General features: G+C 37.1%; 1 protein-coding gene across 4 annotated transcripts in view; it reads right to left on the bottom strand.

Annotated features, from left to right (window-relative positions):
* unc80 (unc80, NALCN channel complex subunit) overlaps positions 1-27,994 on the bottom strand; it is a 1,852,146-nt gene that overhangs the window by 620,551 nt on the left and 1,203,601 nt on the right. For all 4 annotated transcript variants that reach the window (XM_090404461.1, XM_090404464.1, XM_090404465.1 and 1 more), the window contains 2 exons: positions 26,099-26,167; positions 7,071-7,169 (listed from right to left, as the gene is read on the bottom strand). In XM_090404461.1, coding sequence (XP_090260587.1) covers positions 7,071-7,169; positions 26,099-26,167 — 168 coding nt within the window. The remainder of the gene's footprint in view (positions 1-7,070; positions 7,170-26,098; positions 26,168-27,994) is intronic.

The raw sequence follows: 27,994 nt of genomic DNA, 5'->3' as shown, positions 1-27,994 counted from the left end.
ACATACTTCCTCATCACACTCTTCCATTACATCAGTGACCTTTGCTCTCTTTCTGACTTCAAATCTTGTTCACAATTTGCCAATGACAGTACTCTTCATACTTCTTCATTCAAGAACCCCTGTAGTACTCAAAAGAATTTTTGAGTACTACAGAGCTTTAGTAATTGAGTGTAGTATTTTTAAGTCATTTGACTTAAAAATACTGATCTTCTCAACAGCCTCAAATGGGATGAAAGCAAACTTAGAAATTTCAATGTCATAAAAATTCAGGCCTGCCTTATTATATTATTATTGTACAGGCACTCCATGAAAATAAAAGATTCATCACAGGAGACCGAAATTATCCATAAAATATCTATCATACCTTTCCAGAAATCCATTAACAGACACTGTGCTCAAAACTGACTCTGGCAAGACATTCTGCTCATCCACCACTCTCCACAAAAAAAAAAAAAAATAAAATAAATAAATAAATAAAAAAGTAGTACTATCATATCCTGTACACCCCTTGAGGGTACATAGCAGGAATTTTATGATGATGATGATGATGATAAAAAAAAAATTAAAATAATAAGTAGGGTGTGGACAGGGGAGTAAGAAGCAGGTTCTTTGTTTGGAGAGTGATTGGTGAGTGCAATGCATTGCCTGAAAGTGTGGTGAGTGCAGAAACTGTGAATGGGTTTAAGGAAGGGCTAGATCTTTTAGCTTAAGAGAGTACAGAATGGGGATTCAGTTTAATACATTCCAGCAATAAACTGAACCCCCATTCATTTTCCTATCTGTCTAGTTTATTTAAATCCTCTTGCAGGGCTGCCACATCTGTACTATTACTAACCCTTCCCAGCTTCACATCATCTGCAAACAACTGAATATCCCCTTGCAATCCATTGACAATGTCATTGAAATAAAGGTTAAACAATACAGGTCCCAGTACTGAGCCCTGTGGAACCCCACTTTTAACCTTCTGCTTCTTGATATTGCCCTATCATACACAACTCTCTGATACCTATCGTAGAGCCAATCCTGAATCCAGCTGACTAACCCAACATCTAAATGCATGTGTTGTAGCTTAAATATCAGCTTATCATGTGGGAACCTGTCAAATGCCTTTGAAATATCCAAAAAAATGGCAGTGCATACCTTTCCCTCATCAACTGCTCTTGTCATTTTATTCTAAAAGGCATTATTCTAATATCACTAAAGCAAGAGTGCCCCTTAAAAAATCCATGTTGATTCTCACAGATAACATTACTCTCATCTGCCCAATGCTGTATATGGTCCCTCACTAATTTCTTCAAGACCTTAGTAACTATGACACACAAACTGGTCTATAATTAGACACTTCTAGTCTGCTACCACCCTTATACAATGGCACTATCTTACTTCCTTCCATTTCTTGGGTATCTTTCCCGTGGCCAGACTTTCATTGAAAAGCCAGGTCAATGAAGCTGTCAGTTCTTTAGCACATTCTCTCAAAACCTGTGGTGAAATACCATCCAGTCCCACAGCTTTACTGACATCCAGAGAACTCAGTATTTGGAACACACTCCCCTCTTGCACCTCTAAACCTGGAACCTGCCCTATCGCTCTAGTATTAAAACCTACTTCTCCAGGATGAAATACTCCAATAGTGTTCATTGAACAACTCCACTATGTCCTTTGCATTGGTCACTCTATTCCCATTTTTATCCCACAATGTCATTCTTCTACAATCATTTCTCCTCCTACTGGCCACATAGCTAAAAATTCCTTAGGATTTTCTGTGGATCTTAGTGCCAATCTCTTCTCATATTCCAGTTTGTCTTCAAAATTTTAATTCTCTATTTACCACTGCCACTAAATCTCCAGCTTCATCAATTTTCTGGAGTATACAGTTCCATCAAAGTAATGCACAGCTTGTAATCTGTTTATCCCAAAATGCATAACTTTACATTTCTCCACATTAAACTGATATCCATTATCTTTAGCCCATACTGACAGCCCATTTAAATCGTCCTGCAAGCTCTTCATATTGCCTTGATTAACTATTACTCTACCTAATTTTACATCATCAGCAAAGAACTAAATATTTCCTTTCTTTTATCATTTATTCATGACTTATATTTAATGATATTAACAACACCAAACAAACTATTTTATAAAAAAGGTGTTTTATTAATTTGCTTATATTTTGCTGAATTTAATATCAGTATCTTTAGAGCACAACACAGCATTTACACATGATAGTGAGTAAGTGAAACAATACAACTGTAACAGACAAAAGATCTCAAGTCCTAATTTGGTGCCTTCTAATGTTATAAAAAAATAAATAAATAAACTCCTACCTGATTAATCTTACTAATCTTCAGTATACAATTTAATATTATTTCCTCTAGATGTCCCTTAACTATCTCCTATACACTACTGACCTGCTTTCCTTGCAGATTTTTATGCCATGGAACAGCTTCAAGCTTCCTCCTAAGCTGGTCATAATCACCTGCCTTGTAATTCCACATATAACCCTTCATGACAGAATATTCCTCACATTTTATAATCTCCCAAGTCAAAACCACATGGTTACTTTCCCAACACTAGGTAACGTGGACACTTTGGTTATGGATAGCACTTCTGATCCTGTGCTTCTGACTAAGCTATTTAATTTAAGTTTCAGCTCTGGTAGAGTTTCAAGGGAAAGGAAAGATTGCAAAATAATTCCATTGCATAAGGAGTCTCTAAGACTGTAGTAGCAAATTATAGACCAATGAGATCCAATACTCTTCAACCCCAAGTCCCCTACCATCATATGCTGCCTGAAGTTATTATCTCTTAGTAGATGGATAAATTCCATTTCCTTACTGACATGTGATCTTTCCTCCTTAGTCTTTATTTTCATAGTTGAAGTCCCTCATAATGATCACTTGATCTACACTCATCATTCTAATTTCTTGATGCATGCAGAGTTGTGAATGATTGGAATGCCTTGCCTGAGAGTGTGGTGTCTGCAAGGAGTTTCAGTGTGTTTAAGGCCCGGTATGATGAGATGTGTGTGTGATAAAAGGACCTAGGGTCCTTTTATCACACACCTAAGCTAGGGATAAACTAAACTCCTAAGCTAGGGATAAACTTTCCTGCAACATCACTTATTTTTCTAAACAGATCTCTTGTTCTACCCAAAATATTGCTTTCTTCAATTTACTTGCACACTTTGTTGAGATGTTTTTCCTTATCTTGCCTAGCTTGTCTTTGGAAATCTGCACAGAGTTGTCTAACCATTTCTTTGTTTCTCTGAAGTTTCATTTTTCTTCTTTTCTCTGCTGTTTGAATAGCTTCTTCTGACAACCATTTACAATCCTTCTTTCTTGTTGCTTTATTAAGATTCTTCTTTGCTGTCCTATGACTGTATATTTTGTTTCTTCCCACAGTTCTTTTAATTCTCTTCCTGTCTTCTCCAAACTTTTTAATTTCTTTCCAACTTCTACTTTAAATGCTTCATTTATAGGATTTAAATTAAATCTGATACTGTCCTTTTGTTTCTTCTTAGCCCCTTAATTTTAATTTAACTTTGGCTATCAATAATTCGTGATCGGCCCCACAATGTGAACCAGGTAGTGTTTTCACTGCTTGGATAGCATTCTTCCACCTTCTACTGGCAACAAATATAATATATCTGATTCCTGTATTCTCCATTAGGTGAAGCCCATGTGTGCAATCTTCTTTTATGCTGTTGAAAGCAAGTGAAAATAAATGAACTGTTCTCAACACAAAACTGCAACATCCTTTCACCTGATTCATTCTTCAGTACTAAACCAAATTTTCCGGTGATGCCCCGTTCCTCTTTTTCACCCACTTTTGCATTCCAATCACCTAACATTAAGAGAAAATCTGTTTTATCAATACTGTATCTAATTGTTGCAAGCTGCTATAAAATTCTTTGACCTCATCTTCACTTGAAACTGTAGTGGGTGCATACACATGTATGAGTGTAACATTCGCTGGATATGCCTTTATTCTGATTAGAATTATTCCATTGGACACTGGGTTGTAACCCAAAATGCATTTTCTGTATTTTCTTCTAACTGTGATTGCCACTCCATTTCTTCAAAAGTTTTCACATTCAGGGTAATACATCATGAAATCACTGGTATCAAAGTGGCCCATTTCTGTCCATCTCAGTTCACTGATTCCTAACATCTTAATTTGAATTCTTCTCATTTCTTTCTTCACCAGTTCCAGTTTTCCTTGATACATTCCATGTTCCTATTTTATGTAAATCAGTAAAGCAGAGGCATCTTCTTCTGAGATTAACTCTATCAGAAGTTGAATTTCCAGAAGGCTTTGATCCAGCTTCATCATTCTGTTAACTTCATTGGAAGTTCCCCTCTGCTCTTCCCCAGTAGTCATTTCAGAGCCTTCCAACCTTGGTGTCCTATCTCCCAGCACTATATCATAATAACTTAAGCCTCTGTTCATAAGATTTTCTTGGCAAAATATATATAGAAGTGGTTTACTATTTTTGTGTTTGATTAGTCTACTAGGCCTATTAGCCTATTTTTATTAGTCTATTAGCCTTCTTTTGTGTTTGATTAGTCTACTAGGTAAGGCTAAACAAACTGCAAGAGATTAAGGAAAGTAAAATAGGAAAGATTGAGGGGGGGGGGAGTAACAAGAAGGAAAGAAAGAAAGAAGAGTAGAGATCAGTCTACAGATAATATAATATATGTATATTACATGAAATAAAGCATGGCCCAGCATCAGGTACCTTGTGTTTGCCACTCCCCTACTCATTAAAGTGAGCCCTTGAGCAAACTTCAGCTATAATAGTACCCATCTATAAAAAAGGGATTAAAACTGAATGTGGGAATTACAGAGGAATTTCTCTACTAAGTGTTCCAGGTAAGATTTATGCAAACACACTTGAAAAAAGTGGTTGAGAAAGATTGTGGTTGAGAAACCTGGAGAAAGACAAGCTGACTTCAGGCCAAATAGAGACTCTCAAGATCAGATTTTCACTTTAAGACATATAGTTGAAAGATCATGGGAACATGACAAGGATCTGTACTTAAGTTTTATGGATCTGGAAAAGTCATATGACAAGGTGCCCAGAGAAAAGCTTTTCAAAACACTACAATTATATGGGGTGAATGGAACATTTTACAGAGCAATACATAGAATATATTTAAGTTGTCAGTCAGCAGTTAGAATTGAAGGAAACACAGGAAGATGGTTTGATGTAAAATCAGGGATAAGACAAGGATGCACATTATATAAGAATACACACTGATATTAGAATTGAAGATGTCAAAACATCCCACATACAGACAAAGATTTGTCTGTATATGGGATGAAAAATCTGAGTTTCCAGGAGATATAAACCCTGCTACCTCCATATGGGATCAGCTAACTCACCTTCAATTGAAAAAACCCATATAAAGATTCTTCTCATCATAACAAGAATCAAACTTTTCCAATTGAAGGGAGCAACATACTGTCATTCTTTGAATTGCACTATTCTACACAACAAATGTATAAGGAGAGTGTGAGCAAGAATAAGAGTAAGGAGCAGGTGTTTGCATGGAGAAAGATTGGTGAGTGAAGTTCATTGCTAGAGAATGTGCTGCATGCAGTCACGTTGAATGAGTAAAGCATGGTTTGAAGATCGGTATGTTTGAGAAACTATTTGATTTTATGTGCAGATAGGATTATCTATCCTAATCAGAGCACTAGGGTTACAAGAAGCTGTGACAAGAAGCAGTGATAAGCCATTGAGCTTATCACACAATGGAAAATGCCAATGGAATGTGCGAGAGGAGTTAGAAATAAAATGGATGATGAAAGACTAGAGACCACAGAGAGGAAAGTTCTCTCTGTGGGCTAAAAGACAGCATCACTGGCAGAATCATATTAAAAATGAAGCTATTTGTGATGAAGCCTGTTTACAGGACGTTAATAATAATGCAGACTTTTCATGTAGTACTATCATAGATTTCTGTGCACCTCTTGAGGTACATATCATGAATTTAGTGATGATGACATTGCTTATATTGATAGTGAATTGATCAGATTTATACATTTGTCATAATTTTGTTTTACAACATATTTCTTTGAGAACTTGATTTTTCACATAAAATGTGCACAGATTTATTATGAAATTCACTTTTAGAGATGAAATGTGTTCAAGTATGCCACAGCAGAAGTAGCATTTCTGATAAGTTTTTCATGCCTAGCATGATCAACAAACATTAATTATCACCTTCAAACCAATTATACATGATATCACTAACACATGGGTTGCGTAGTGCAGTGCTTCCCCAACTTCTGGATGTCAGGACCCCCTTTGGAAAAATTAAAATATTTCATGCCCCCCCCCCTCGGAAAAAAATCGTAATATAGACATATATTATTATAATATTTATTGTATTTATAGTCAATAAATATTATAATATCAGGTGAAATATTTGAAACTGCAATTCTTAGATTTCTGCTTTGAAATGAAACTTATTTGAATAAGCATATATTTACTAATATTCATTAAGCACCGAAATACGCAGGAAGCAAAATTTGTGAACCCGCACCAATGTGTGATTTTTTTCCCCATTAAAATATAAAAAATAACAAAAAAGAAATAATAAATAATAAAAATTAAATATGTTTCTTTTAAGATAAAAAAAATCTACTTAGTCTTAAAACATTTTCATTTTGTTTTCATTATTTCACGGCCCCGCTCAACAAAACCTACGGCCCCCAGTTTGGGAATCGTTGGTGTAGTGGATGAAGCAGTCAAGTGGCCTTCCAGCACTCAAATGCCAACTCTCTTTTACATTTGCTACTTCATACAGAATTTTTTAATTTCCTTTGCTTTCCTATTTAGTCTAGTAATCTTTCTGTGTAAATATATACAAGTATATATTATTTTTTTCAAAACTATATATTTTTTGAAGATAAATTAAAAAAATAAAAACTTTGAAAAAACGAAAAAAATTATGTTTGAAGAGTTGAAACATTGAAACAAAATTTTAAATATATGTGTATGTGTGTTTACATATTTATTTCTTCAATCAAATATAAATTTTAAATAGATTTTTTTTTCTTACTTCATGTATTGGGAATTGTGAAGGAATTCCTCCAGCATCAGGACCATGAATGATAATTTTTTTAGCACTTGGAACATTAGCAGTTATCAGGAGTGTGGCCTGAAAGAAAAATAGGATAATGTAACTGAATGATGAAATTGCAATGTTTAAAAATGTGAAAGTATTATTATTATTATTATTTCATGACACCTCCAAGGAGTCCAAAGACTCATCGAGGGAGGACACCTACTCTACAACTCTCCATCTCTACACTGAACCACTACTACCATCATCATCTATTGATACATCAACACATCTACTGCCCACCACCACCCCTACTAGTATTTTTTGTCTGTAATTATTATTTATTCATTTATTTATTTATTATTATTGTTATGTGATACCCAAGGAGTCTAAGGACTCATTATGAGGGGGAACTCCACTCCACTACACACATCTTACTATCCCTTTTGCTACTTAATTCTCTCATTATACACAACTATCATCAATGTCATTTATTATTTACTGTCCATCACTACCACCAATAGAATTTTTTGAGTGTAAATTGCATGGGTTCTGGCCAATTTGCCTGTATGTGGGATGAAAAATCTGAGATTCTAGCAGAAAAAACCCTGCTACCTCCATATGAGATTGGAAAACTCACCTTCACTTGAAAAAGCCCATATAAAGATTCCTATTATCACTGAAGAATTCCACTCAAGCCTTTTCCAATCAAAGGGCATAATGTACTCTCATTCTTCCAATTGAGCTATGGACATGCTTAATGTGCATTATTATTATTATTATTATTATTATTATTATTCCTGATACCTCCAAGGAGTCCGAAGGCTCATCGCGGGAGGACACTTACAACTGTCTCAACCAACTATACCAAACCTCTCTGCTACGAATCATCTCCATCAATGCCATCTACCGCCCACCTCCACCACCACAACAACTAGTATTTTTTGTCTGTAAATTGCGTGTGTTCTGAAGGGCCGATTTGTCTGCATGCGGGATGAAAAACCCGAGTTTCCGGGAGAAAAAACCTTGCTACCTCCGTATGAGATTGGCTAACTCACCTTCGATTGGAATCGTCCAGATAAAGATTCCTCCCGTGCCATACAACCACAAACTATACTCCCTTCTACTTACACAGCCTTCCTAGCAGGGCTGTGTAAGTAGAAGATGATGTCTTATGATACTTAAGATGAAATATTTACATATTAATAAAAAGTTAACTACTGTGGCATACATGTGAATTTATAATTATGAATACTTAAGAGGTTTTTTTTGGGTACTTTACCAAAGGAAGCAAAAAACAATGTTTTGTGCATGAAATAAATTCACATCTGAGCTTTCCCACTATACTGTTATCATTCACTCTCCTCAATAACCTCCTGTTATTCACTCTAACATCCTCCTTATGTCCACTTAAATCATTTGTCACAACATCTAATTCTCTTGATTGTTTCCTTCTTACATCCAAAGCATGAATTATTTTGCTCATTTTCCCTCCTGGATAGAAGACCTTATGCTCTCTAAATAATCAATCCTCTAACAATGGAATCTCTATGCACTGCTACTCTTGAATCACTCATCACCAATTTTATCCATTTTTCTTTCATTCTGTTCTTTTGCACACTTTCATTTGCTTCCACCAAACATCTAATATCACTCTGCATATTTCATATTTCATTTTGAATAACTGTTTCATCAAATCTTGCATTTTGACAATTTCACTCTCTATCACTCCCATAATCTTGCTACCTCTCATTCTGCCACACCTCACTTCCTTTCGCTCCCTTATCACTTATTTTTGCTTCTATACTGTTGTGTTCTTTCACACCCTCAGTCTCACTAGCTTTCGTTCCATTTCCATTTCTTTCATTTATGCTATCTTTCATTTTTTTCAGGCTGTTTTGTATTGGTTAACTCATAGGCAAACAAAATATTGCACTTCTTTCAAATCCATACAGCACTTGATTTTAGCAGCACTAGACTAGTCACACCCACGTGGTTGACCTTGTGAGTGTTGTCATTGTGTTTTGTTCAAACCTAGTAAAAAAACTTAGTAGAGTTAAAACTAGTAACTGGATGAAGATCTGTACACAGCCTTTAAATAAATATGAAACACCAACTAGAACTTCTGACCTCATGTCCAACCTCCACTTTTTATGGAGCACCTTGGTATCTAGTATATCTGGATGCTGAAAGTCAGAATAAGCTGGCAATTTAGGATTTAAATGACCAAATTATACTGCGAGTTGACTTAAATCAAAAGATGGTACATCATTGTGAAATGTAACATTGCCTGTCACATGTTAGGTTAAACAAGGAATATTGCTGTTTTCTTAGATATAATTTAATATTTTTTCCTTTAGACATCCCTTATCTATCTCCCATGCACTACTAATATCCTTCCCTTGAAGGGTTATATGCCATGGCACAACTTCAAGTTTCCTTCTAAACTTGTCAGGATCATCTGCCTTGTAGTTCCACATATATCCCTTCATGACAGAATATTCCTCCTGCATTATAATCTCTCAAGTAAGACTGCGTGTTCACTTTTCCCAATCAAAGACAATGTGGCCACCTTGGTTATGGATAGCTCTTCTGATCCTATGACCAGGTCCAATACTCATGCCTCTAAGTCCCCTCCATCACATTCTGCCTCAAATAATTATTTCTCAGTAGGTGCATAAATTCTATCTCCTTCCTGCCATGTAATCTTTCTTCCTTCATATATATCTCCAAGTTGAAGTCCCCCCACAATAATCACTCGACCTCTATTCATTGTACAAATTTGCTGATGCCTGTCTTCTTGATCATCCCTAGAACCCCTTGGTCTATTATCAGTAACCAACCATATATTTTGTATTATTAGCCTTGATGTGATACCAGACCGCTTGAAATGAACAACTGTCCTGCTGCATATTTCCTATTCTTTTTGGAAGCAATTCATCTGCTATCATCAGCAGTACCCCAAACCCATCCTATCTTCTCTGTTTTCTCTGAAAATACTAAACCCTTTGCATTCCATCCCTGTAACATCATTACCTCTGTGAGCCAAGTCTCACTAATGCCAATAACTTTTGGTGAGTACCAATAGTCAATGCTAAAACCTCCTCCCTCTTGTTTCTGAACTATCTGGCATTAGTATATAGAAATTCTAGCATTCCTTTAGAATTAACTACCCTATTCAATACTGTTACTTGAGAGACTGGATTTCACACTTGTTGGTCATTCTCACAATAACTCACCTGATGATCTCTCACTCTCTCTCTCTCTCTCTCTCTCTCTCTCTCACACACACCTTTATCCAGCCTGAATCTGCACTTCAGCACTGCACTCAATGAACAAAGTTCACTCTAGACACCTTACATGAAAATAATTTAGATGTAGTCCATCAGCATTATATATTATTATTATTATTAGCCAAGACCTCATGGAGTCAAAGACTCATCTGGGAGGTCCTTTTATCACACACACACAGCTCATCATACCGTGTTTTGAACACATTCAGACTCCACACTCTCAGGCAAGGCATTCCAATCATTTACAACTGTGCAAAAAAAAAACTGTCTCTCACTCCCCTACTCACATCTTCTTTATACAGTTTCCAGGGATGACTTCTGGTTCTTCCCCAATCTTCCACTATTTTCTGTAGAACTTCTCCAGCATTGATCCTATAACAACCCCTTACCAACTTGTAGGTCTCTATCATATCTCTCCTCTCCTCTTCCTACAACCAACAGATAACACTAATAATAGGACTCTAGCGATGATGTATAATTTTTTATTTTTTTATTATTTTTTTTCACCAGAGGTCAGGCCAACAATTGTTGCAGCGGTTGGTCAGTATCTTTAACAAACCAGTTTGATTGTAGTGTAGCTTGTTTTCTGTGTATAGTTATATGCTCCAGAAGATGACCTTGACATAAAGGTCGAAACGTCGAATGTAGATTTTAGTTATATTAAACTAAAGTTTTTATTCAAATATGGTAGTTGTCTCCATAATTTTCAAAAATTATATATTATTATAATTTTTGAAAATTATACCATCCATCCGAATTCCGCATTCGGATCACCATGTAAGCTGAAAAGAAAGGACTCGCGTGCCCTCTGTTACATACTGTCTGAGGTAGTTATCCCTCAAAAACTCAAGAAACTCATTTTCTTTACTTCCAGTTGCTGTTTCACCATTCCAGGCTATATTGCCATAATTAAAATCACCCATAATGATCACCCTTTTCTTATTTGCTTGGCTAATTTGATTACACATTTCATTATCACCACCATCACCCACATTTCCTGGTCTATAACAACATCCAACCAAGTATTTGATTCCATTCACCTCTATCTCACACCATACTGCCTCAAAACCACTGGCACTACTTCCTTCTTGCATCTCCACTTTGTATGGACATAACTCTCTCTCTATCATCAATAGCACTCCCCCTTCCTTTTTACCCCTTCCATCCTCACGAAACACATCATATCCTTCCATCTCTATTCCTGTCAGGATGTCGTCCTCATCTATGTCTCACTTATTCCTACAATCTTTGGGTGAACAGATGCAATTAATGCAACCATTTCATCTACCTTGTTTCTTATACTTCTAGCATTTGTATACAAACACAACAGCTCATTTCTGGATCTACAGATAGTTCCACTGATACCACCAAATCGATGTGATCTCTCAATGCTCGACTGGGACCATTTTCTTTTCTGCTTATTCATTTTAAAACCCTTTTCAATTCCAACTGTTTCTTCTTGAACCCAGGTCATCACATTCCTTTCTACACATGCTCTCACCACTCTCAGAGCATTCACCTTTCTCATGCTGTGTACCCCTGTCCATCCTGAGCCTCCCCGTTTTCCTGTCCTTCTTGCACACCCATTCTCACATTTTCTCTACTCATACCACTCACTTCCTCATTCATAACCAGCACTTCAATCTCTCTCCTAACTTATGCTGTCGCTCTTCCACATCACTTCCTGCTTGATCTGATTTATCCTTTCTCACTCTACTCACTTGTCTACCTTCCGGCAGCAGTCTCTCCAAGCGACTCACACTATAACCACTCAAATGCAGCCCATCGCTCCCACATAGCTCACTTCTTCCCTCAAACTCATCCCACACATTAACAAACTGCACTCCCGTCTCCTCACACATTTCAGCCAGCATATCATTCATAAACCTCTCTCTGCCTCATCTCACCACAGTCATACCTAGGCAACATGCTGACCACCCTTCCTGTCACACTATTCTCTTTCATCCTTCTAAGCAGTCTCCTGACATCCATTCTGATGCTCACTTTGTCCTCTGTCAAATCATTCATACCAATTAAAACCATTAACTCCTTTGCTCGCTCCCTACTCATATCCACTGCCTCAATCACTCTACTCATTTTACCACCTGGAAAACATACCTTATGCATCTTATCATCCAGTCCCTTTAATAATGGAGTCGCCATACAACGCCACTCACTCATCTTTCGTTAACTCTTTCTTGCCATCATGATTTGTTTTAATATTTTTTACCCGAATTTTCTTAATTTCATTCCACATCCATTTCATCTCTTTCCTCATTCAATCCAATTCAAATTCCGAATCTCGTGTCGCATTCTCTTTATCATTCAATCTTCCTAATTTTCTAACTCTCGAACCCCTCCTCACTTTCACTCTCATTCATCCTTCTGTGCTTCCATACTTTCGGTCCAACATGCGTCTAACTTTCGCTATCATTCAATCTTTCGATTTTTTCCACTTTCAATTCCTTCATCATGCTGTTTCCAGTTTCATTCCTTCTCTCAATTTCGTTTCCTTTTACCACTCCCACCACTTTCGATTCCGGCATCACGCCGTTTCCAGGTTCATTCGTTCTCTCAATTTCGTTTCCTTCCGCTATTCTCGCCTCACTTTTGTCCATATTAATATCTGTTACAGATTTTATATTATTCGTTTTTTTACTGATTTTTTAACATTCTTTCACCTCTCTTTCATACCATCCTTCTCTTTCGAATGTGCACTCATTTTCCCCGCAACATTCTCACTACTAACACTTTCTGTCATCAATTTCATATTTGCATTCATCAATTCCTCGTTCAGGTCGCATTTCGCACACACCCTCCTTCTATCCACCCTAAATATCCACAAATCATTTATGTAATCGAAAGAATACATATAGCACACCTCACACTTAACCAAACGACTGAAGTCTAAATTAAAATCATGGAATGACAAAGCAGCCACCTTGTTTTCTGCCGGTATTGCTCTAAGGTCTAATGGTAACTAATTCATAATTATTTCTGTAATTATGGTATAGAACTCTGTAGTACAACAATCACACCAAAAACCATAATAATACACCATTAAATCAAAGAAAACAATCAACAAATTAACAAAAATCACAATCTTTCAGGAGCTTTCTAACACCACGTTATTTCACCAGATAGCCTCGAACTCATGAAATATAAATCTTTCTTTCCATCAAACTCAGGCCATAGGTCCATAAATCCTACATCATTTCTCCTGCACAATATGCGTATTGATTCATTTGCTATCAATGTCCTCAATTTGTCTAAATCATATGTACAACTTTCATCTTCAAGTTCTTCATTTCTGTTTCGTTCAACAATCCAATGCACCAAGTTAATATCCAACCGCATCCACTCCAGTTCGACTATCAACTTATCATGCGGTAATCTAACAAAAGATTTTTGCAAAATCTAAGTATATTACTATGTATTCTTCTCCTCTGCCATGGAAGCAGTCACATTATTGTAATAAGTAAGTCGATTACTAAAACATGACTTCTCTTTAGCAAATCTAATTTGATGCTGTCCACCAAAAATAATACTATTGTTGTCAATCAAATTCTGGATCCTAGTTCTCACAAGCTTCTCCAACAAATTAACTACAATACCTGACACATAGATAGGCCTATAGTTTGATGCTTGAGTTCTATCCTTTTCTTTATGGAGTTACACAATCTTGCCCTCCTTGCACTCCTTAGGAACTTGACCGAGTGCAAGACTCGTTTGAAAAAAAATATGTCAAGGCCAGCATTAACTCAATGGCATTTTCCTTCAGAATACGTGGTGATATATTATAAAGTCCCACAGCCTTATTTACATCTAGTTTGCTCAACTCTCCATACACCTCTTGCTCACTTACAGTCAGTCTCTCTTCCCCATCATCAACTGCTCTCAATCTCTCCATGAAGTCACATTCACAAGATTGAAAGACCTTTATGAACTGCTCATTAAGTGTATCTCCACCACACCTTCTGCAACAGCTGTCTTTATACCATTTTTGCCAATCAATGTCATCCTTCCATAATCGTTGTTTCTTTTGCTGCCTACATATCGAAAGAACTCCTTAGGATTCTTTTTAGATTCATTAGCTAACAGCTGTTCATACCTCTCTTTAGCTACCCTCAGCAACCAAGTCATCCGCCTTGCATAGTCTTTGTGGTCCTCATGGAATTGGTTATTTCCATTTCTCTTATGCTGCCTCCATAATGCGCCTTTTCTCTGTATCACATGCTTAATCTCTTTATTCATTCATTTCACACATACCTTATTTAACCTTCTCAACCTTGGAATACATTTGGACATTGCATCTACTAGATAGTTTTTGAAAATCCCCCAAACTGCATTTATTTCTTTCCCAGCTAACTCCTCATTCCATGCTACACCTGCAAGCTGTCTCCTGAGCTCTTCATAATCACCCCCCCCCCCCTTGTAGTTCCACATATACCCTTTTCTCACAGAGGTCCTCACACTGCTGGCAACCACCCAGGTAATCACCTCATGGTCACTCTCACCAATTGGTGGGTGAGTTGACACTTCATTTATAATTACATCCTCTGAGGAGATGACCAAATCCAAGACCCTCAATCCTTGTGTGCCCTCTGTTACATACTGTTTGAGGTAGTTATCCCTCAAAAATTCAAGAAACTAATTTTCTTATTTTCCAGTTGCTATCTCATCATTCCAGGCTATATTGCCACAATTAAAATCGCCCATAATGATCACTCTTTTCTTATTTGCTTGGCTAATTTGATTATAGATTTCATAGTCACTACCATCCATATTTCCCAGTCTATAACAACATCCAATCAAGTATTTGATTCCATTCACCTCTATCTCACATCAAACTGCCTCAAAACCACTGGCACTATTTCCCTCTTGCATCTCTACTTTGTATGGATATAACTCTTTCTTTATCATCAATAGCACTCCCCCTTCCTTTTTACCCTTTCTATCGACACGAAACACATCATATCCTTCCATCTCTATTCCTGTCAGGATGTCATCCTCATTTAACCATATCTCACTTATTCCAGCAATTTCAGGATGAACAGACTTAATTAGTGTAACCATTTCATCTGCCTTGTTTCTTACAATTCTAGCATTTGTATATAAACACAACATCTCATTCCTGGATGAGATGTTGTGTTTATATACAACATCTCATTCCTGGATCTATTGCTAGTTCCACTGATAACACTCATTCAATGTGATCCCTACATGCTCGACCAGGGCCATTTATCTTTCTGCTTATTCATTTTAGAACCCTCTTCAATTCCAATTGTTTTCTCTTGATCCCAGGTCATCCCTTTTCTGTCTACACATGCTCTCACATCCTCTTGGAGCAACCACTTTTCTCATGCTGTGTACCCCTGTCCATCCTGAGGCTCCCCATTTCCCTGTTCATGTTGCACACCCATTCTCTCATTTTCCATACTCACGCCACTTTCTTCCTCTTCAATCTCTCCTGTCGTACTCTCCTGCTCTTCCACATCACTTCCCACTTGATCTGATTCATTCTCTATACTCACTTTTCTACTTTCCAGCAACAGTCTCTCCAAATGACTCACACCACAACCACTCAAATGCAGTCCACTCCCATACAGTTCACTTTGTCCTTCAAACGAATTCCACACATTAACAAATTGTACTTCCCCTCTCCTCACACATTTCACCACAGTTATACCTAGGCAACATGCTTACTACCCTTCCTGTCACACTATTCTCTTTTATCCATCTAAGCAGCCTCCTGATATCCATTGTGACGTATTTTTTGTCCTCTGTCAAGTTATTTGTACCTGTTGAACCCATCAATTCCTTTGCTCTCTCCCTCCTCATATCCAATGCCTCAATCATTCCACTCATTTTTCCGCCTGGAAAAAGTAGCTTGTTCATCCTCTCATCCAGCATACCTTTAACAATGGAGTTGCCATACAATGCCACTCGCTCATCTTTCGTTAACTCTTTCGTACCTACTTGATTTGTGTTAATCGTTTTCATCCAAATTTTCTTAATTTCACTCCGCATCCATTTCATCTCTTGCCTCATCCAACACAATTCACCTTCGGAATCTCGCGTCACATTCTCTATATCATTCAATCTTTCTAATTTTCGAACTCTTGACTCCCGGTACACACTTTCACTCTCATTAATCCTTTTGAGTTTCTGTACTTTCGGTCCATGCGTCCAACTTTAGCTTTCATTCATTCTTTCCATTTTTCCTACTTTCGATCCTTTCATCATGCTATTTCCAGTTTCTTTAATTCTCTCAATTTTGTTTTCTTCCACCACATTTGCCTTGCTTTTGTTCTTTTTACCATCCATTATGGTTTTCAAATCGCTCGTTTTCTTTTTAGATCTTAATAGACATTATCTATTAGATCTGTAGAGGCCTGCACAATTCCTTAACTATTATTATAATTATTATTATTGCACAGGCATATCCATGGAGTCCCAAGACTCATAATGGCAAACCCAAACTATTGACACAATATCTATCATACCTCTCCTTGAATCACTTAATAGACAAAGCACTCACAATTGAATCAGTAAACCTATTCCATTCATTCACCATTCTCCGAGTGAAAAATTTAGTCCTCACAACTTTGCTAACCACACTCTTACCCATCTTCCAGGATGATCTCTTGTTCTGCCGCCACTAACAAATTGTGGAACATTTCCCCTACATCAATCCTATAAAATCCTTTAAGTAACTTAAAAGTTTTTATCATGTTCCCTCTTTTCTGCCTAAGAACCAACTTCTGCAATCCACAAACCCTCAATCTATCCTCATAGGGAGCGTTCCACAGACCACTCACAATCTTCTTGGTGACTTGACTCTTGGTCCTCTCTGCCACTTCCTCATCCCCAAAAAACTCAAGTGGCCAGAGCTGAGCACAATAATCTAGATGCGGTCGTATCAAGGCTTCATAAAGAGGAATGTTGACTCCCTTATCTCTCCTCATTAATGTGTTCTTCAATACCCAAGCAATCCTGTGAGCTACCCTGGCAATTTTAGCAACATGTCCTATATACTTCAGCTCTCTATCTACTCCTATTCCTAATCCCTAGCTTCATGAATTTCCTGGAGTACAGTTCCTTCAATGTGGTACACAGCTTGTAATCTTTGTATCCCAAAATGCATAACATTTACACTTTTCCACATTAAATTGACATCTGTTATGTTTTGCACATACTCTCAGCCTATTAAAATATGCTACAAGCTCACTACATCACCACGATTAACTATTACTCTACCCAACTTTGCATCATCAGCAATATGAATATCTGAATATCTGTTTTCAAATTATTTTCTATATCATTTATGTACAAACTAAACAGAACTGATCCCAGAATGGAAGTGTCATACCACTAGTCACCTGTCTTCTCGTGGATTCGGCTTCTCCATATACTATTTTTTAGCATTCTGTCCATGAGCCACCCTTTTATCCATATCACCAGTTTCATATCCATTCCCATATGTTGTGGTTTGTGTAACAGATTTCCATTGTGGTATCCTGTCAAACTTTTACAAAATCCAGCAGTATCATAGTAAAGCCATTCCCTTTATCCAACTCAGCTGTCACTCTATTATTAAAAATTAGTAGATTACTAAGGAATAACCAACTCTTTACAAAGCCATGCTGCCCCTCATAGAGTATTATATGTTTATCCCCCCATTTCTGAATTCTCTTTTTGACCAACTTTTCCAGTATTATTACTGGAAAAGTATTATTACCACCACTCCTGAGATACTAATTGGTCTATAACTTCATACCACAGACCAAGATCCTTCTTTATGCAAAGGAATTATTTTGTCCTCCTTGCAGTCTTTTGGGACTTTGCCAGAGCTGAGACTTAAATTAACACGTTCGCTGCCACGCTACTTCGGCATGGTCTGTTCCCCTACGCCGAGCAGTTTCACTTCTTCAAGGTCAGTACGATAATCTCGTTACCGGAGGTAAGCGTCATACAAGTATACTCGTAGCTGGCTTGTGAAGCAGGTTTACCCACTACGAGTATACTCGTAGTTGGCAGCGAACGTGTTAAACAGCCTACTCAAAGGTAATCAGTCCTTCTGCACATTCTTATAAAATGCAAGCCAATATTCCATCAAAAGCTGTATTGCATACAGATTCTGCAACATACTAAATACCTCCAGTTCTTCAACTTCTGTTCTCACATCAGACCTTGTTACTTCTATCATAACAATATCTTCACTTATACCCTTGCAAAATGATTGATCAATAGCTCAACAATTTCATCTGCCTCTCTTACCTCTCTACCATATGCGCTCATTAAAGTAATCCTTCCATAGTCACTCTTCCTCCTACTTGCCACACAACAAAAAAAACTCTTTCAGATTTGCTTTTGCCTGTTTGGCTAATCTCTTTTCATAATCTGATTTTGCCTTCCTTAACATGTCGGTTACTTTTCTTTCCTAATCCTTGTACTGTTCATAAGTTAGTTGGTCGCCTTTTTTCTTACATATCATCCACAACATTTTCTTTGTTTGCAGCTCATGATAATAATTAATGATACCACTTATCCATCTAACTCATGCCTGATTTACTCTCCTTCTTCTAGATAGCCCTTGACTACTCCACATGCAATTTGAACATCTTTTCCTTCCAGATCTTTATTCCATGGTACTGCTTCAAGTTACCTCCTAAGCATATCATAATCATTTGCCTTGTAGTTCCACACATATACCCCCTTCTTAACTGGAATTTCCACATGATTTGTTACTTCCAACTCGAGACTACATGATCACTTTCCCCAATCAGAGGAAATGCAGCCACCTTAGTAATGGACAGGTCTTCTGATCATGTAACCAGATTCAGCACTCTTGTACCTCGAATCCCCTCCATTATATTTTGCTTCAAGTAATTATCTCTCGGTAGATGTGTATAAATTCCATTTCCTTCCTACCATGTGATTTTTCCTCCTTCCAATCTCTGTCTCCAAAGTTGAAGTCCCCATAATAATTACTTGACTTGCACTCATTATAACAATCTTCTGAGGTCTTTCCCATCATCCCTGATATCTCCTGGCCCATAAAAGCAATTAATTTTTTATTTTGTCCTATTGGCGATCTGTTATCATCAGCAGTACCCCCCCCCCATACTATCTTATCTTTCTCTGAAAATACTCAACAGTTCATAATCTATCCCTGTGACTATATCATCTGCTGTTAACCAAGTCTCACTAATACCTATAACATTTGGCAAGCTTGCATTAACAAATGCCCCAAACTCCTTCCTCTTGTTCCTAATACTTCTGGAATTAGTATATAGAAACTGCAGCATTCCTTTAGGCTACAATCACCTTTACTTCCAGAATTAACTACCATATTCAATATTTTTGCATGAGAGACTAGATTCTGCACTTGTCAGTCATTCTCTCACTCATTTACCTCATGGGAGCCATCACACACAAACTTGTTTCAATAATTTCTAAAACAAATTTAGTATGAAACTCAGCAATAAAAAGATAAAGACTATGAAAATAAGCAGGAACAGTGAAAATTTCATTTGCCTTGTAAATGATAAACATACATAACAAGTAAAACATTTCAACTGTTTAGAAATAATTTTATCAAGAAGGCAAATTAAATATGGAAATAAATACTAGAATAACAAAAGAAGTAATGTGAGTTTGTGTGTATGTAGTGGGGGGGAGTTCCATGAATACATTTATATGGTATAAGGGAAAAATTAGTCAAAGCTAAAGTAGTCATACAGAAAGTGTTAAAATCAATTTTAACTTATGGATCTAAGAGCTGAAAGTTAGAAGCAGTGGTGGCTCATAAGAATTTGCAGTGGTGGGGCTGCAATGCTACCAGCCCAAACTGCACACAACTCATGCATTACCACCACTACATTATCCCCACTAGGTAGCGGTTTGGTGTGGTCTGCATTGAATGCAGCTCCAGCGTTGGGTATACTAGATAGTTCTGATACTAGCCCTAGCCCGCACGGCACATTGACTATTGCAAAATACAACTATTGCTACAAAATGAATTACATAAAATACTATTGAGCAGTATTGTATTACAAACAAGAAAATAATGTTTTTTAAATAAATATATAAAAATTTAAGGATGGTGATAATAAAACAGGAACTTTCATTTTATACTGGAGGGGGCTGCAGCCCTGCAGAGACGACCCACCACTGGTTAGAAATAAGTGAGTTGATCAAAGACTGTGGACCACAGATATGAGAGAATTCTGAGAAACATTAAGGGGATTAACATATGGCATCAATGGCAAAATCATAATTAAAATGAAGATAATAGGAAGAAACTTGCCATTGTTAAAATTCAGGAATGTGTGAGCAGAGTTAATTTCAGACAGTAAGCTCAAACTGAATGGGAGAGAAAAGATAGTAATACATATATTTAATAACAAGATGGCAAGAAAAAGACCTAGTGGAAATCCAAGATGTAGGTGGATTGATGAAATACAGCAATCACTCAATTAATGCACCCCCGATTAGTGCGTTTTCGATTAGTGAATAATTTTTTTTCTATACCCAAATTCAATTAGTGCACCTATATACATCTTAAAAATAAATGTTATGATTTTAAAAATTTTCTATCTATACATTTTTTATGGCTAACTATTGTAAAAAATCACTCACCAGGACGAAATAATTTAGCTACCAATTTAAAACATTTTACAAAGTTATTTTTTAATGGCATACTACATTATGAACACTTTATTGGAGTATTTCATCCTAGAGGAGTCAGTTTTAATGCTAGAGGGATAGGACTGGTACGAAGTCTGGAGGTACAGGAGGAGAGTGTGTTTCAGATACTGAGTACTCTGGATGTCAGTAAAGCTGTGGGACTGGATGGTATTTCGCCACGAGTTTTGAGAGAATGTGCTAGGGAATTGACAGTACCTTTAACGTGGCTTTTCAATGAAAGTCTGGCTTTGGCAAAGGTGCCCAGGGAATGGAAGGAAGGTAAGATAGTACCATTGCATAAGGGTGGTAACAGACTGGAAGTGTCTAATTATAGGCCAGTCTGTGTGTCATCAGTAGTTGTTAAGATCTTGGAGAAAGTAGTGAGGGACCGTGTACAGCATTGGGCAGATGAGGGTAATGTTATCTGTGAGAATCAACATGGATTTGTGAAAGGACGCTCTTGTTTTAGCAATATGCTAGCCTTTTATAATAAAGTTACAAGAACATTAGATGAGGGAAAGGCATATACTGCAATTTTCTTAGACTTGGCGAAGGCATTTGACAGGGTGCCACATGATAAGCTGATATTTAAGTTGCAGCACATGGGTCTGGATGTCAGATTGGTCAACTGGATTCAGGATTGGCTGTCTGATAGGTATCAGAGAGTTGTGTATGGTGGAGCAGTTTCCAGGAGGCAGAGGGTTACAAGTGGGGTCCCACAGGGCTCAGTACTAGGACCTATATTGTTTAACCTTTATATCAATGACATAGCCAGTGGATTGCAGGGGGATATTCAGTTGTTTGCAGATGATGCGAAGCTGGGAAGGATTATTAGTAATAGTGCAGATGCGGTAGCCCTGCATGAGGATTTAAATAAGCTAGATAGATGGGCAAATGAATGGGGGTGTCAGTTTAATGCAGCAAAATGTAAGGTCTTGAGGTTTGGGAAACATCGATGGGATGCTGCATACTCTATGGGAGGAGTTATACTGGAGGAAGTAGGGGAGACAAGAGATCTGGGGTTGATGATTGATAGAAACCTGAAGTTTAGGGGACATATTGCAAAGGTGGTGAAGGTAACACAGAGGATTGCTGCTATTATGAGAAGGACACTGACCTGCAGAGATAAGAGGGTTATCATTCCATTGTATAAGTCTCTGATCAGACCACACTTGGATTATTGTTCTCAGATTTGGTCCCCAGGATTTGAAGGGGATAAATTAACTGTGGAAAGGATACAAAGACGGATGACAAAGATGGTTTCAGGACTGTACAAGGATAGTTATGAGGATCGGCTGAGAGAATGTGGACTGCAGAGTTTGGTGGATAGAAGAAGGAGAGGTGATATGATTGAGACTTTTAAACTGTTGAGAGGTGGTTACAGGGTTGACACTGGGGAGTTCTTTCGCTTGGTTGATCAGCGGGAAGGAGTGATGACAAGAGGCCATCCCTGGAAGTTACGAAAGGAAACTGTGAGCAAGAGGGTAAGGAGTGGTTTCTTTGTGTGGAGGGTGGTTGAGCCGTGGAATGCATTGCCTGATGGAGTGGTGGGAGCGAGAACGGTCAGTGAGTTTAAAGAGTGGTATGATAGACTTTGTGTTTCTCAGGGGGGGACCTCCCCTCAGTGAGTCTTGACAGACTTTATGTCTTAGGAAGGACCTCCCTCGAAGAGTCTTTTGACTCCTTGGAGGCCTGAATAATAATAATAATAATAATAATAATTTCTATCTAGACTATGTTCCAAATTTAACGTTTAAATTAATCTTGTCTGCTAATTACATAACATTTTGATGATCATATTTCGTGCCTTCTTTGCAATTGCTTTCCTTACTTTTTTTTTATTTTAAAGTATTTTCCCAATCTTTCATCATGAATAAAAGAATTAGTGAGCAAAAATGTGGAAGTGTGAAAATGATTCGAAAAGTAATCTCATTGGAAGAAAAACTTGAAATAATAAAGAAAATGAACAAGGTGAGTCCAGAGCAAGGATAGGACAAGAATACAAAAATGGGTGAATCAACTATAAGAGCAATTTTAAGCAAAGTGCTGAATATGTAGAGAAAGGTAAGGTTGCTTCAAATTCATCATGATGCACTCGAAATCAAAGTATTATAATCATTGAATTAGAGAGTAGTCTTTCTACGTGGATCAAAGATTGTAACCAAAAACGGATCCACTGACCTTATTAAATCAAAAGTATTGTCTTTTTGCATCCTTGAAAGAAAGGGTTATCAATGATGGTAAAGAAGAATTCTACGCTAGTGTTGGGTGGTTTGAACATTTCATAAAGAGAAATAGCCTAAATAGTGTTCTAATCACAGGCAAAGCTGCAAGTGCAGATAAGGAAGTGGTCGCAAATTATCCAGAGAATTGAAGAAAATTATGGACGAAGGGGGGGCTATTATGACCAATAAACATTTAATGTTGATGAAACCAGCCTTTTTCGAAGTGAACGCCTTCCAAAACTTTTCTGATCAAATCAGAGAAATCTCAGCCTGGTTATAAAGTCGCAAAGTGGAATGAAATTACTGCGAGCCATTTGGAAGCACATTCTTCCACATTGTGCAAATGATTTTAGAGGCTTTTCAAATGAATCTCATTCTAAGAAACTGAGTGACTCTGACCTGCTAAATTTAGATGCACAATGGGAAGATCCCAAAGAATATGAAGAAAATGTAATCACCAACAAGCCTAAAGAGATTTCACAGAAACAAATTGAAATAGTTTTCATGCAATTGAAGTTCTTAAACAGCAATGCTTAGAGACTGACCTTGATAAAGAGAGAAGCTGTAAAATTTGCAGAACAGGCAATAGGGCCATACCGTCAGTTGTATGAAAAAAAGAAACAGAATGGCCGCCAAACTATGTTAGCTGAATTCTTTGTTAAGAAGCAGAAAAATAAAATTATATTCTGAATATGTTTTATTGTCTTTCAGCTTCATGGTTTTCCTTTAACTAGGCCCTGAGACATACCCTAATTCGTTTATAAAAAATTGAAGGTCAAAAAATTTGAGGAACGAATTATACTTTTTCCCATAGGTTATTATATTCGATTAGTGCGTTTTCGATTAATGCACCTGTCTTAAAGAATGCATTAGGTACATTAATTGAGGGATTGCTGTACCTTGGAAGACTATACGACTGACAATCAGTGGCAGCCGGTGAAAATTTTAAGTGGGGGTGCTGCACATAAAAAAAAATTTTTTTTAAATAATTTAAAAAAAACTTTTTTCCTAATCAGTAACGAATTTATTAACAAATAAATTTACATATTAAAAAATTGCTTTATTAAAAATATTTCATCCTCACCACGAACAAACACCAATAATAAAAGTTTCGTATCAATAGCAATGACAAGCACAAACGAATATCGGCGTTAGATCACAGTGCATTTGTTTCGTGTAATGATAATTGATAAAATATAATTCTTTTCATTATTTAAATTAAGGGGATGTTAAATCCCACATTGTTTAAGTAATTCTTTTCATATTTTCAACAGTGACACTTGTCATAATTCAGCATTGTATCTAAAATAAATAAATAATTATATGTTATTTTAACAAAATAAAATAAGATTTACAAAAAATAGTTCACCATGCACACGCACCAATAATAAACGTTTCATACCTCCCAGAAATAATGCCGCGAGCTTATGATACACGTCATTAGATACACTGCCCAGATGGCAATGTATCTAATGACGTAACGTGCAATGACAAGCGCAAACGAATATCGGAGTTAGATCGCAGTGCATTTGTTTCATAATCTAAAGCATTAATCGAACAATTCCAATTATTAACCTATTCAATCAATGTCAAAACATAAGCTGTAACCCTTAACATGTTGTATTGCATTCATATAATGTTGTAAGCATTGTTATTATTTATAAACACAAACAAATTTTTTTTTTTCCATTTTTTCCTTGGAGGTGCTGCAGTGTCGCAGTGCTTATGTACGAGCCACCACTGCTGACAATACTGGAGTCCAAACAGATAAACTAATTTGGAGGAAGACTATTGATAGAGAATTAGTAATAATGTAAACTTTTCATGCTATGCTATCATAATATATGATGCGGAGGACACTGACATGTAGAAGTAGGGAGATACTTGTTCCAATGTATAAGGCTTTGATTAGGCCACACTTGGACTATTGTGCCCAGATTTGGTCACCGGGTTTTCAGAAGGATGAAGAGATGTTGGAAAGGGTCCAAAGGCGACTGACTAAGGTAGTTTCTGACCTCTGGAATGTTGAGTATGAGGAAAGATTGAAAAGATGTAATTTGCAGAGTCTCGTGGAGAGAAGGAAGAGGGGAGATATGATAGAGACCTACAAGTTGGTAAGGGGTTGTTATAGGATCAATGGTGGAGAAGTTCTACAGAGAATAGTGGGAGATCAGGGGAGAACCAGAGGTCATCCCTGGAAACTGTATAAGGAGGGTGTGAGTATGGGAGTGAGAGGCAGGTTTTTTTCGTGCAGAGTTGTGAGTGATTGGAATGCCTTGCCTGAGAGCGTGGTGTCTGCAAGTAGTTCGAATGTGTTTAAGACATGGTATGATGAGATGTGTGTGTAAGATAAAAGGACCTCCTAGATGAGTCTTTGACTCCATGAGGTCTTGTTTAATAATAATAATAATAATAATAATATATCTTGTACTCTCCTTGAGGGTACATAACAACAAGAACTAATGTGAAAACTAAGAAATTAAACCAACTATGAATATAGAAGAAAAACTTCAGAAAAATAGGATGAATGATAAATTTTGGAGAGAGTGAATCTTAAACTGGGAACAACTAGATAAGAAAGAAAGGAATGAGGAATAAGAAAGAAATGAGAGAATGGGGTTAAACAAGCAATTCAACTGAAAGGTACAAGAATAATGGAGACAAAAAAAAATCATAAAAGAGTAAAAAAATGTATTGATATAGATAGTATTAGGGTCGAGGGAAAACTGAAAAAGTAAGTAGGGCATGGATCTGGCATTCAAATGTAAAACAGAAGTATAAACACTAAAATTTAAAATTCATTATGTACACTTACATCACATTGTTCTTTTCTCAGAATTTGTTTCAAGTCTTTAAGGAATAAACCATGAACACTGGGAACCACCTGGAAATGAAAAATGAGTATAATTAGGAAACAATTATTATTATTTTTATTATTATATGGGTACCTCCATGGAGTCTGAAAACTCATCGCAGGAGACCCACACAATCTCTCATACCTCTCCTTGAACCCATTAACAGACAAAGCACTCACAACTGACTCTGGCAACCCATTCCACTTATTCACAACTCTCCAAGTAAAAAAATCTAGTCCTCACACCCCTACAAACCATACCTTTATTCAACTTCCAGGGCTGACCCCCTTGTTCTGACCCCTCCAGCCAAGTCCTGAAACATTTCCCCTCCATCAATCCTATAAAACCCTTTAAATAACTTACATGTTCTATTGTATTACCACTTTTGTTCCTATCAATCCTCATAGGGAATATTCCACAGACAACTCATGTCTGAATCTTCTCCAATGCTCCCTCATCCCCAAAAATCCCAGGAGACCAGACTTGAGCAGAATAATCCAGATGAAGATATATCAAGGCCTCATAATGATGAATAACAACTTCCTTATCTCTACTTGTTAATGTTTTCTTCAATAGTGAAATAATGTTTTGGGCTACCATAGCAATATGTTCTCTAAACTTTAACTTTCTGTCTACCACCACCACCAAAAAATCTCTAGCTTCATCTATTTTCTGGAGTACAGTGTTATCAGTGTGATACATGGCTTGTAATTTATTTTGCCCAAAATGCATAACTTTACATTTCTCCACATTAAACTGACACCCATTATCCATTACCCATACTGACAACATATTTAAATTGTCCTGCAAGCTCTCCACATCACCTTGATTAGGAGTATTACTCTACTCTACAAAGAACCTACAATTCATTCACCTCTGTTCCCAAATCAATGTCTGTCAAATGTGCTTCAGCAGTAACCTCACTTGGATGATATAATCCTTGCAAAAATGGTCACTCAGTAACATCATCAGCAAACAACTGAATATTTCCTTTCAGGTTATGTCCTATATCATTACAAATTAAACAGAAATTCTGTCCCTCCATACACCATTTTTTGATATCTGTCCAGCAACCACCCTCTTATCCACTGTCATATCCATTCCCCATTTGTTCTAATTTGCATAACAAAAATCCATATGGTATTCTGTCAAAGGCCTTTGCAAAATCCAGCAGAATCATCATATAGTAATTTCCTTTATCCAACTCAGCTGTTACTCTATCACAGAAAGTTAGTAAATTACTAAGGCATGACCTGACCTACCCTTCACAAAGCCATGTTGCCCCTCATACCATAAACAAAAGAAAGGCTGGTACGAACTTTCCACATCTCATGAAAGTGACCAGCGACTCACCAATAAACACAACCAAATTTATAACAGCGATAAACAACAAGCTAAAGGACACTTTCCCCAAGTCATGCATATGTGCTCGACCCGATTTAACCTTTGTCCAGAGAGAAAAAAGACGCCAACTCCGAAGACAACTAGAAGAAAAACGCCAAAATGGAGACGACAGTTGGGTGATAGACTACAAACAATCCAAACTAGTACAAAAACCAAGTAATGCCACTAGCAGCCACCAAGGACACCAGCATAGCATGCAGGCACTGCATAGGAAATGTGCAAGACCCTTGGAGTTAAATCCATGCCTAACAGAACCTTGCATATCCACTTCACCAACATCCGCGGCCTTAACTCCAACCTTAATACCATCCACTGATATCTGCAGTCCACCAAACCCCACCAACTCTTTTTAACAGAAACTCAAATCTCACCTTCCCCCAGCACTATTCATCTCAACCTTCCTAGCTATTCACTTTTTAACTCCTTTCGATCCAAGGGTGGCATTTGTGCAT

This window comes from Typopeltis vanoorti, chromosome 14 (assembly GCF_054136105.1).
Source record: "Typopeltis vanoorti isolate ZY-2024b chromosome 14, IOZ_Tvanoo_1.0, whole genome shotgun sequence".
In the NCBI taxonomy this organism is placed as follows: domain Eukaryota; kingdom Metazoa; phylum Arthropoda; class Arachnida; order Uropygi; family Thelyphonidae; genus Typopeltis; species Typopeltis vanoorti.
This window is presented reverse-complemented; position numbering and strand designations above follow the sequence as displayed.